The sequence below is a fragment of the Pseudopodoces humilis genome, chromosome 4 (genome assembly GCF_049639895.1).
Source record: "Pseudopodoces humilis isolate 2021_Gansu_Grassland_sample_001 chromosome 4, ASM4963989v1, whole genome shotgun sequence".
NCBI lineage: Eukaryota > Metazoa > Chordata > Aves > Passeriformes > Paridae > Pseudopodoces > Pseudopodoces humilis.
This window is the reverse complement of record NC_142203.1, coordinates 56,677,256-56,689,581: the sequence shown is the minus strand read 5'-3', so window position 1 is coordinate 56,689,581 and position 12,326 is coordinate 56,677,256. Positions and strand designations below refer to the sequence as shown.

The 12,326-nt window shown below is 43.6% G+C and overlaps 1 protein-coding gene across 2 annotated transcripts in view; it reads right to left on the bottom strand.

Annotated features, from left to right (window-relative positions):
* ADAMTS6 (ADAM metallopeptidase with thrombospondin type 1 motif 6) overlaps nt 1–11,339 on the bottom strand; it is a 142,460-nt gene extending 131,121 nt beyond the window's left edge. For both annotated transcript variants that reach the window (XM_005530098.3, XM_088054134.1), the window contains exons 1-4: nt 11,273–11,339; nt 10,802–10,948; nt 5,342–5,709; nt 4,266–4,630 (exon numbers count right to left, since the gene is read on the bottom strand). In XM_005530098.3, coding sequence (XP_005530155.1) covers nt 4,266–4,630; nt 5,342–5,438 — 462 coding nt within the window. In that variant the 5' untranslated portion in view covers nt 5,439–5,709; nt 10,802–10,948; nt 11,273–11,339. The remainder of the gene's footprint in view (nt 1–4,265; nt 4,631–5,341; nt 5,710–10,801; nt 10,949–11,272) is intronic.
* Between the last annotated feature and the right edge of the window lie 987 nt (nt 11,340–12,326).

The following is a 12,326-nucleotide window of genomic DNA, read 5'->3' as shown; positions in this document are numbered from 1 at the left end:
AAGATTAAAAAAATAGTGATCTGGCTTGAGACAGCACATCATGGAATCTAACAAAAACTTAAAACCAGGATAGGGACAGTTCATATATAATTTCCTGAATACTAATGTTATACAAAAACATATCAGTACCAAAGATAGCCCTTAAGTCACTGATACAGAATTCTTTCACATACAGTCAAAAATACCATAGTATATGTAAATTATGATCTATAAAAGTGGATGCACTCTTTAGAGTACAATTTGCTTTCAAATAAGCTAATTCTTAAGAAAAATATTAGTAATTTATATGTATTGAGGAATAAATGAAGCAAACATTAAGTCTCCCAGCAAAATAATTACCCACCGAAAAAAGTAAGCCACCTACCTGTGCTCTCATTTCTCTTTGGATGGAGGTAACTGTGCTGTCCAGCACAAACATAACAAAATGCATGAACTTCACATATATGGAAATACTGCATGTTTTACATTAACCATTTACTTAGGACCACAGTAGCCTCAAAATAGATCCTACTACTGACTTTTTCAGCCCAAAATTACAAAATTTGATAGTATGCAAAACCTGTTTGAGCACTCAGTTAAGAGCTTTGACATCTGGCAGAGGACAAAGGTGAATCAGAATGCAAAAAGATTGGGGTTTTTCTTGATTTTATTACTGAAGGCTCCAGAACTTCTCTGAGATTTGCTCCTCTCAGAGTTGGTCAAACTCCATTTCCCTGAGGTAAAAATTCTTCTCCCCTCAGTTAGTCTAACATCATTTATTTTCTTCTTTCCTTCAGCATGAAACAGTCAGCTTAGAAAATGTTTCAGCCTGGTTGCCTTGTACCAAACATCCAAAGGCCCTAAAATGCTGCTTATTGTAGGCTCTTTCATGATAGAGCCAAATGTGCAATCCATCCTCAAGTGCAGCATCCACTACAGTAAACATGAATTTGGAAGCCAGAAACCCTGAAGACAAGACCTTCAATTTCCTCACATGAATGCTCACTGGATTATAGAGCTTTCCTCATAACTTCAGACAATTTATAGCATAATCAGATGGAAGCTGCTGGACTGAAACTTCAGTAAGCAGTAGCCTGTAATTCTAGGGCACTTGGTAATGAGAAATAGAGAGGGAGAGGCTGAAATAAGAAACAGTGATAGGGAAATGAACTGACTGCTTGTCTGTTTTTTTGTAATGAAACTGAGAGAAAACCCTCCTTACACTTATCTCAAAAAGAGTTCTTCAAAGTCACACAACATATGTTATTTAAATCATGCTCTCACATAACCACTCTGAATAACTAATAAGAGTAACTCAAGACATTCAATAAGGGGAAGAAATTTGACCTATTTGTCAACAGTGAATTGTAACAGTACAATTGGAGTAAATATATTGCATACTTTTTGTTTGTGAGCAACATTCACTATTAAATATTACTTACTATCTGTTTCAGAGTTAAACTTACAATGACTGCCTTTAATACAGATCTTAATCAAGGACTATTATAATATGATTGGCAGTCACTTACAGACCAGCAATCAAACTGGAAAATACAATGAATGTCTTAATTACAATGCATTCTGAGCTATTTCTAACTCTAAAACAAGTATTATTGTCTTAAACATTCACTGCCAATTGCTTTATTAAACATGTTCTAACCAGCAGCTGTATAAAAAAAACATTTGTTAGTAGGAATCATCATTTTAAAATAACTTTGTGATGCATTTATCTGAATGGAGTGGGAACTCCCATGCACTGTGCTCTAGAAGGCACTGCCAACACTGGATGACAGAAGGGTTTCTGTACAGTAGAGGATGGTACAAAGTCAAGACTACTGCTGCACCCTCTGCAGGATTTATGCCTCTGAAATACAGCCATGTGTCACCCTGCTGATGTTTCTGGAGCAGCACAGGAGCATCACATACTTGTGACCAAATCTTCCTAAGAGATGCAGTGCACACCTGATACAGGAAGTCACAAGTAAAGACGCATGAAGAACCTGTGTGCCCAAAGACTAGATTAAGGCTGCCTTAACACCTGAAAGACACATGTAAGAATTGGCAACAACCACAGCCACTGAAGATTATGATTTAACTGGGAAAACTCTACATTGAAGTTAACTTACAAACACAAAGTTACTGACACCTAGAACCACAGGCAGCTGCACTCCAGCAGAATGGACAGCCTGAGGGCAAAGGGAAAACATGCTAAATGTCACCTCAGGGTGTTGGGCACAGACAAAAAAAAAAAATCTGCTTCCTCATGACATCTACAATTTTTCCAAGACAACAAGTGCTATAAGGAGCAACAGATGGGCAAAGACAATAGGAAAATACAGGCTTTTTTGTGCTTCATCCCACCTTTATTTTCCTATTATGAAATGAAAACCAGACTCAGCTAGGGCAAAGGCAGGATTTCTCGGCTCAGTCCCTTAGCCAGGGTCAAAGAGGAACTGAAATAGGATCATCATGGCACTTACTGCAGTCTCCAAGAGGACCAACTTGTCTGTGCATCAATCAGCATGCAGCAATTAACATAAAGAGGCTCTTTTAAATAAATGAGTCCTAAAAGAAGGGACTTGGTCTCCATCATATTTTTAGCTGAAAAGAAATCAAGCAAGGATGGAGTGTACTAGCTGTGAAGCCCAAATAACTATGACCAGAAAAAAAAAAAAAAGCTATTACATAATAACTGCAATAAAAATGAAAATTGTACTAAATTCACACCTATCTGCTGTAAGTCTACATGAACCAAACTGTAATACCACACTCCATGGAACATCATTCAACTCCATTTTTTTCAAAGGGTTCACTTAGCACTGGAAGTCCCCATTAAATATTTTTCCTCAGGAACTCTCTGAAATGTTAAACTAGACTGTATGAGGCATATCTCAAGTGGGTGGGTCTATGGATGCTAAATCTGAACCACAGTGCCTGTACAAATTACAGGCCGCATAGCTTTCTCAAGTCCAGCCTGGGAAGTTTTAAGGAGGAATCAAAACAATCATCAGGGACACAAAACAGCCTTGCAGGTGTTGTTTTCTATTCCTTGTTTTCCTTGCAGGAGAAAGTCAGGGGGTGGTGAACCCCACTGACCAATGATGGTGATGTGGTGATTTACTGACCAATAAGAGTTTCCTTTCTGTACTTTCCACGAACTAACCTATATAACAAGCCTAGAGCAATAAACTAGAAGATTTCTTCTGTTCTGACTCCCTTGAGAGTCCGTGTCGTTCTTTCCCGCCGTTCCCAATTAGAACAACAGTGGGTCTAATGCAACCTATATATGTCTGAAACAGCCAGATGTTTTTTGAAAGTAACATCCCAAGAGGATGTCATTATTCAATAGAGCTTCCAAGGACAAATGGGAATTAGTTTAGCAAATCTGTGTAATCTTTTTTTTCTTTTTGAGCTCAGTAGTTAGTTAGATCTGCCTATCCATAACAAGAAGATCGACCAGCATTCTACCATAATAAAAACCAGAGTGAGAAACCATAATATATATGCATATTTTTATTAGAGAAAACCCTGGCTCTTGATTTAATGTTTCATAGTCATGCCTTTCTATTTTAGTATTTTATTACTCAAGTTTTTCTACTTCTTTGCATTCATTTTCTAATTTCTTTTTCCATGCATGTACTACTGTCATGTGATCAAAATATCACCAGTAAGAGAAGAGAATAAATTAGGTAAAAACTTCTAATTCTACTTCTAAATATAAAAGTTTACAATTTGTAAACAAAATCTTTCTGGTAAAAAAGTTGTATAATTACTTTCTGATGCTGTTATTTGCTAAAGACTTTTTATGTTTTGGATTTATAGCAATGATGATGTCTACACCAAGCAATTAATCTTCTTTTATTTACTTTGTTTTTAAACCCAAATACTCAAAGACAGTGGGTGTTCAGTGCAATCAACATCTCTCTGAGAGATTCCGTATCCTGAAGGATCCACTGTGTGCTCCTCCCTGCCCCTTGAGCTTGGAAGGCTCTTATAGCTGTGGAAGATCTCAGCACATATCTAATCCCGCAACCCTAGTGCAGGCACTAGAGAGGTTGCCTGCTAGAAGATTACCGAATTGAGTCTCAGTATTTATATTAAGCTTGAAAAACTGACACCTACTTTTTCCCAGGACCTAGATCAGGTTTTAGGGGTTTTCTGCACCTTCCTCTCTACTTGCTTCCTACAGGGACCCAAAAAACTGAAAGACATCCAATTTAATTCTTCATCTGTAATTTAAAAGGGACAAGCACACTATTATACTACAACATGTAATATGGACTTACCAGACCATTGCAGTTGCTTAAGGCCACTTTAGTTGTACTGTGTCGGTCTTGCAAATATCCTGTGTAATGACAGTGGTCTAAGAAATCATGCTTCCATTGTGGTCCATCTTTCCCCCAGTACTCAACTGTAAAATGTCTGGACACCAAATCTGTGTTGAGAGTCAGGTTTAAATGAAAGTGCTTGCCATAGGCAGAAAGTTTAAAAAATAATTTAGATGCTGCCAGTTCTTGGTCATAAGGGTCTGTGCTCCTCCTCCTTCTTGAGGGTTTAGGATTTTTCACAGTAAAGCTGAGGAAGGCTCCATTTTGATCAACCCTTATTGGGATTGTTAGTTGGTAGTGTTCAAGGTAAGACAGGAATTCCTCTTTGTAATCAATCACAAGGTAAGACAGTCCAGGGAGTGGGCATAGAAGAGAAGAAAATATAACAGGAAACAACAAGTAGTAGCATAAACATAGACCATTTTTGGGTAAATTTCATCACTCTTATGAGTAATATGGTAAATGCACGATGCAGCATTTTACAAAATAAAATGAAACATTGTTTTCTTTCTAAGTCAAGAAAATGTGTTTGGTTTCCCATTAATATTCTTATCACTGGAAATATGGAAGTTTTTTAATACCTGCCATTATCTTTTCCTATTTACCAAAAATATGTAAATAATTGGGGCTAACATAAGAAGGGCATATTTTCCCCAGTGATAGCATTCGAAGACAAAAGCTATAAAATCCACTTGTAAAAATACAAACAGTAGTAATGAAAAGGATTATATAGTAAAAACAAGATTAGATTCTTACTTCCTAGTCTAAAAGCATGTTAATTTTATCATGGCAGGTCTCTCAAATATTATCAAGTATGTTTTATGAGGTTTAATTTCTAAGGCTTTTCTACAGTTAAAAGTCAACAGAGAGAAATTAGAACAAGGTTATTTAATCTGTATGACAATTAATCATGATAAAACTAAGAGCAGAGCCGAGATGAGCTCATGAATTATGTAAACATGGTTTAGAAAATATTACACAAATATAATGCAAAAATACATGCTTCTTGTTAGCTACATAGATCAGACTCCTACCTTGAGAACTGTATGAAAGCCTGTTGTTACTGTGAAATTCTGATGAAACCATGACTAGGCTCAAAATCCATGTCCACGTCTTCCAAAAAATTTCCATAATTTAGAAGAAACAGTAAGTTCTTTTTTCTTTCTCCTAGGAGAGCTACCTGTGTGCTATAGGGTTAACTTCACTCCAGAATCGCACCATAACAGGTATATTTATTTTGTACTACTTTCAAATTAACTATTAGATGTTCCACTTTCTGGACAGGTACTTTCTTCTATAACTGTAGTCATTTTCTCAATTCAAAGCAAGTATTTGTAAGATTCCTTAAGATATGAGACAGATGTTAGATTGGATAGTTACTGAATTTGCTCCATTTCTTTTCCTGAAAAACAGAAGAATATGAGTCAAGGCAAATTCTTTCTATTAAAACAGATCTATGCTGCAAAATACTAAGCCATGACTACACAGGGCGATATTTTGAATAATATTCAGTATCAATTTTATGGTCACATCCAAGGTCACAATCTTACAAAAAGAAAAAAGAACAGAAGAGTTACCATTAACATTGAAAAGTAGATCCATACAGCTTATGATGCATTTATCAACTTCATGTTATTTTTATGAATTCTTACACCTATTTAGTGTTTCTTGTAGCTCAAGTATTATGTTCAGATTTGTTCCATCTATAATCAATGCTATGCACTCATTGATTTCAACTCTTAATAACATGTCTCAGTATAGTGGTAGATAAAGGAAGAACCTGGGAAGGAATCCAGAGTACAGTTATCTGATATTTCTGAAGCGTGTATTTTGTTATTACTCAGACCAGGGTTCTGCTTATGCAGGCAGAATTCCCATTCACTTAAATGGGAATGCTGCATATTAGAATACTAAAGAACAAATTTCAGTATCTAAAGCTATTCATCATACACATTCTAACATTTCAAATATTTGTTGTCAATTTTTTTTTTCATTTACAACACAATTGCAACAATAGTAAAATGCAGCTCTAGGTACAGCCAGGGATTAAATAGAGGATTCACGCAGTCAATCCAGTATCATGGGATATCAAACTATGTGTTGTGTCAGCTGGTACTCATCAGTCCACTTAAACACTCACAGCACACCTGTGCACAAACTCTGCTGAAGCAGACAATGGAGAAACAGAACACCTAAGAAGGGGAGCTTGTTCAAAAACCAATTTCCACAAGCATACAGACTCACTTACACATGCACCAGATAAATCCTGGGAATGATTTACAACATTCATTCAGACAGGTAAGACAGGTACAGCTAATGGATTATTTATGAAGGTTTTATAAAGAGCTGTAACATAAAATCTGAAGAAAAACAATCAACATCACCCAAATGCTATTTACCAATATTACAATGAATATTTAGGTAATGTCTCAACCAATCTGAAACCCATCTAATTACTAATGTGCAAATGAGGTTAACCTGACCTTTTAAAAAATCTCTCAAGACAGCACCCAGTATTTAGTCAGGTTTCTAAAGAGACTAAGACACTTTGCAAACATGCTTGGTGCTTAGTAGTACCTTTTTTCCTGATGAAGCATGAAGACTTTGTGATACCATTCACATATGGCAAGGCCTCAAAGCACATTAATAAAAAAGCTCTCTGTTTGCATTGCTATGTAGAATCTTCATTTCCTAGCTACTACTTAGCTACAGTTCTTAGAATTTTGCAAGTTTTGAAGATACGTAATTAACCCCATATTCTTTCAGCTACATTAGTACAGTAAGTAATGTGCCTTATTTCTAGTCTCAGAATGTATAGTTTCAAATTCTTGTCACTGAATCTTGCTTTATCCCTGTATGCTAATGAGCTGGTTTCTTTTCCTTACGTGCATAGTTATAATCTGATATGAGCACCTCTGGACACTTCCTGATAAGCAGCTCAACCTATTTGGTTTATCTCATTCAGTATAATCCAGTTTCCACATGACTGAATACTTCTGCAGATTTTCTCTGAACTCATCCATCTTTCCAGTTCATCAGCATCCCTTTTCATCTGCAGAACTGGGCACTGTAGACCAGTAATGGCTCATAACCACCATATATAGGGGTAATATTGCCTTACAGCTTCTACTTAGCCAAAATATCCTAACACAGAGCTCATGTTCAGCCTGTTAGGCTGATAAGTTATCCTAACATTAAGATCTCCTGAAACTGCAGTACCTAAGGAGCTAGATAGCTCAGAACACATAAATTAACAGTACCCATTATTTAGCACCATTTATTATTTACCCACCAACAGCCTAAATGATGGACCATAACCATATGTTGGTCAACAGTGTCAAACACTCACTCATGCCTAGTGTTCTTGCAGAGGTGTCTGAAGTGGTCTCCCTCGTTTCAAACTTCACACAAGACCAATCTCCTTTCATATCAAGCTCCCTGAAAGTTTCAGCAGAATTTTTTGCCTCTTCTTCAAAAATATTTATTGCCATGGATACAAGCTGACCATAGGAAGCTACAGTAATGTTTCCAATTAAAGAGTGGTAATGGATGTGAATGATAAAGCAAGCACTCGAGTAACTTCAAGATAAAATAAGTATGACATTTGGTAGGAACCTCAAAGTCTGGGCTCTATACCTTTTTGTTTTATTTCCACCTTCTTTAGAAGCCTTTTTTCACTATTGATTGTTGTTAAGATACAAAATTTGGTCAACACTAAGCTTACAATAAGAAATTTCTAGTGTGTCATGTGGTGAACTACACATTCACCCACTGGTAAACATAGGTGTGGCTCCATGTCCTCAACCACCACCTAAAACCACAGATCCTGTCTATCTGTAAGAGCTCTGCCTAACAGGAAAGGAATAGTACAAGATGATTTCTGATGACAAAACAGCTGCTTAGCACTGGCATTTCTCTGAAGGCACTGATGATAACTGTGGCAGACCTGTCACTGATGTCATGAGGTTCCTACTTAGTGACAGTGAGAAGAAAAAAGGTACAGTTATTGGACCGTAAGTGTTATGAGAGGCGGCTGAGGGAGCTGAGGGTGCTTAGCTTGGTGAAAAGACAGCTCAGGTATCACCTTACCGCTCTCTACAACTCCCTGAAAGTGTACCGGGGGGTGTGGGGGGGCGGTCAGTCTCTTGTCCCAGGCAACAAGTCACAGGAGAGGACGTAGCCTCAAGCTGCAGCAGGGGTAGCTTAGGCTGGACACGAGGAAGAATTTCTTCACAGAGAGGGTGATTAGACATTGGGATGGGGTGCTCGGAAAAGGGGTGGTCACAATCCCTGGAGGTGTTTAAGGAAAGCCTGGACATGGCACTTAGCGCCATGGCCTAGTTGACAGGGTAGTGTTCAGTTCTAGGTTGGACTCAATGACGTTAGAGGTCCTCTTCAACCTACATGATTTCGTGATAAAGTGGACTACGAGGAGGTGACTAGCCAAACTGCTCAGGCAAGTCACCATGAGAGCCTCCACCTAAACAAAGGTGCCTTGGGCAACTAAGGCACCACTTAAGCTGAAGGCAGCTCGTTTTAGGACAGGGAAGCATCCGAGACCGATGTCCCAAGACAAACGCCACACCAGGGGGGTCCACCACAGAACCGATGGGTTCCGACGCGCTCGGCGGCGGCAGCGCCGGGGTGCCCCGTCAGCTGCCGGGGTGCCAGAAACCACAGGGCGCGCACCGCCGGACCACAGCGCCCAGAGGGCTGCTACGCCGCGGGGCGGGGTGGAGGAGAGAGAGCCACGACCGGGAAAGGGACCCGCCGCTCCGGCGGGCGGGACAGGGGGCTGTCCTCCACGTCCCCGCCCCGGCGGCTCGGCCCCCGCCCCCTTCCCGCCCTCCGCGGCCGGGCTGTGCGGGCGGCGGGAGCCCGCGGTGAGGCGCGGGCAGGGGCGGCCGTGCGCCCGCCCGCCACTACGAGTGGTTGCTAAGGAAATGGGGAGGGCGGCGGGAGGGGATGGGGCGGGAGACGGGCATCAATCACACAAATTCAATTACAGGTATCGCGGCTGGCCGTGAAAAGCTTCGCAGAGCTTCAAAAGCCAGGGATTAGCTCTGCCCCCGGGAGCTTCCCCGGGCGAGAGCTGCGACGAGCAGACCGCGCCGGGAAGAGCTCGGTGAAAAGGAAAGGGGGCCGGGAGTGGCGACGAGAGGGACACGTACAAAGGGAGAAGACCGAACCCTCCTCCCCGGGAATTAACCAGAAGCCGAGGCTTGAGGAGTAAAATTACTGCCGTGTGGGCCCCGACGTACGACGGGGCTGCCACCGTATGAATCGCCCCCAGCCAGCCCCAAGGCTCCCGGCCGGCCGTGCCGAGGGGCTGGCTGTCACTGCATCTACCGAAAAAGCAACACCCACCCCCCCAAAAGTCAACAGGCTAGGAAAATACACGGCTGCACACACGGTTAAACATTATCTGTATCAGGTCTGCACACACAGAGAGTTAAAAACACTGGTACTGAAGAAAACTGGAAGTCGCCAGACACACATCCCTCAAAAAAAAAAAAAAATCAGAAGAAAAAAAAAAAAAAAGTCCTCCCTAGAGAGACTGAAGGGAAGAGTCTGGTTGCTGTGGTGGAGCTGATCCTAAAGTTAACTTTCAGCAGCCCATTTCCAGACAGCAGCGCTGAATCTATTTGGATAAAACGCGTGTGACCCAGACACTTGGCGTTTGGCCCAAACGCGTTGCACCGGCAGCCCAAATAAAAACAAGAGTCTGACTCTTTCCCTCTCTCTCCCTTCCCTCTTGTACAACAATGAAAGAAAGTAGCGAAGACAAAATCCGCACACACATCGCCAGGGAGCGAGAGCCCACTTACCTCCTCCCACCAAACAAAGTCCCTTTGAACCCTGGGCGACTGTGGAGACAGACATACACCGACAAACACGAGTCGGCGGGGTTAAGAGTCTGGCAAATCCCAAGCGGCTCGAAGTAAATCAAAACCACACGCTTCCATCTTCCTGATGAGCCCAGCGAGAGCCCGACATCCCCGCCAGCATCGCTGCGGGACGGCGGCCGCGCCGACCCTCCAAGCCCCGGTACAAAGTGTGCACTTGTCTGACCGCGGCAGCGGATACCGCCGGACACGGCACGGCCGAGAGCGGGGCTTCCTCAACTCAGCAGCAATCCGGAATAGCCTTGGGTTGTCGCTGGGGTTTGGGGGTTGCTTTGGTTTTCATCTGTTGTTTGGTTTTGGTTTGGTTTGGTTTTTAGTTTTCTGCTTCTACCAACGACTTAGTATTCAAAGTATAAAAAAAAAATCTTTTTAAAAGTGCACTATTCGAGATGGTACTTCATCAGTCAAACCTCTTATCGGTTGAAAAATCTTCGCACCCCCTTCCCCCATCTCAAGGTTTCTCTCTGAAATTACTCCAAATGCACCTCGCCTAATGCAATATAAATCTCTCCCCGCTCCCCAACGCAGCATTATTCGGGACACAAGAAAAGCAAAAAGTTTCATTGAATAGCGTGAAATCTTCCTTACCGTTTTCATCTTCAATTTCTGATATAAAGTAAGTTTCAAACAATAGAGATTGCACAGGACGATTCCCGTATTCCTCTCTGCTTTTCCCCTCTGTGCAAGCAACCATCAGGGTTATATTCTCCAACAGAATAAAATTCTCTAGCCTTCCTAAAGGGGTTTTTAGAAAACGGGTTGGCTTGGCAGGAGGAAGGATGCCATCAATTCACCCAAGCTATCACCCTGCACATTTTGTCTTTCCAACAAAAAAAGGGGGGGAGAGGAGGAAGGAGGGAAAAACAGGCTTATATTGGGGTGGGGGTGGGTGCCCTCCTCTTGAGCAGCCTCCTCTGTGCAAAATACCATGTGAATATCATCTGAGTTGGGGGGGGGAGGGGGGACCGGGAGACAGAAAGGGGGAAAGAGAGGGGGAGCAGAGGGGAGGCAGGCAGAGCAGGAAGGACTCAGGAAAGTTTGGTTGAAGTAGCCCCAGACCTCCTCCTCTGGCTGCCGGCGCCGGGCCAAGCCGAGCGCGGCGGCAGCGGGGGGGCCTTGGCAGCCTCGCCCGGGGGACGGCGCGGGGCCCGCTGACGTCAGCCTGCAGATGTGCCCCGGGACGCCGCGCATGCGCGCCCGTCACGTGGCGGCGGGGGGGGCAGGGGCGCAGCCGGGGGAGCGGGAGCGGGGGAGGCGGCGGGACCCTCGCCCGGAGCCGCCTGAGGGGAGCCCGGCCTGGCCCGCTCGGGGGAGCCGCAGCCGCAGACACGGGGTGCCGGTGGCAGGCGCCGGGCACGGGCGCTGCCGCTGTGCGGCGAGCTGGGGCGGCCCCCCGTTGCCATCTCCCTGTTGCCATCGCCCTGCTTGTCGCGCTCCCCGTTACGGGCATTAATAAAAGGAAACCTCTTAAACACCATTTCTGGCGGAGGGGAGGCGGCGTCTGAAGCCCGCGCGGCCGGCAGCAGCCGGACCAGCATCGCGCCGGGGCCGGGGGGTCCCGGCCCTGCCCGCACAGCGCTTTCAGTTTCACTTGCTGCCGGGGCCGGGGCCGGGGCCGGGGCATCGCCTCCTCGTCTGGCAGGGCAGGGTAGTGCGCATGGGAGCGGGCAGCTGGCGGCCTGCGAATCGCCCCTGCTCCGGGAAGCCAGCGGTGCCGGCGAGAGGGTCACACGGAGGGAGTTGGCTGGAACTCCCACTCGCCCTCTAAACCACCAAGTTAATTTCCGATTGCCGAAAAAAGAGAGAGGAAAAAAAAAAAATCCTTCCTAAACCTAGGTTCTAAGGTTTCAAGCTTCTGCTAACTGTATTTCCCAAATGGTGCGGGTGCGGGTTTTCCTCTCCAGCCGGAGGTAGTAGGTGTAATTGCATCTTCTGGTGAATCTCTAATATCTGGCTGGACTGTGAAATAATTACAGAGAAAGGTCCAAGAGCACAGCTACTCCGGGACTTCTCCAAGCATCGAAAGAGCAGGATCCGCCTGCAAAGTCAAACAGCCAGCAGGACTCGGATGGTCAGCAGGGGCTGGCTTTGTGCCCTGTGAGATGGTGAAATC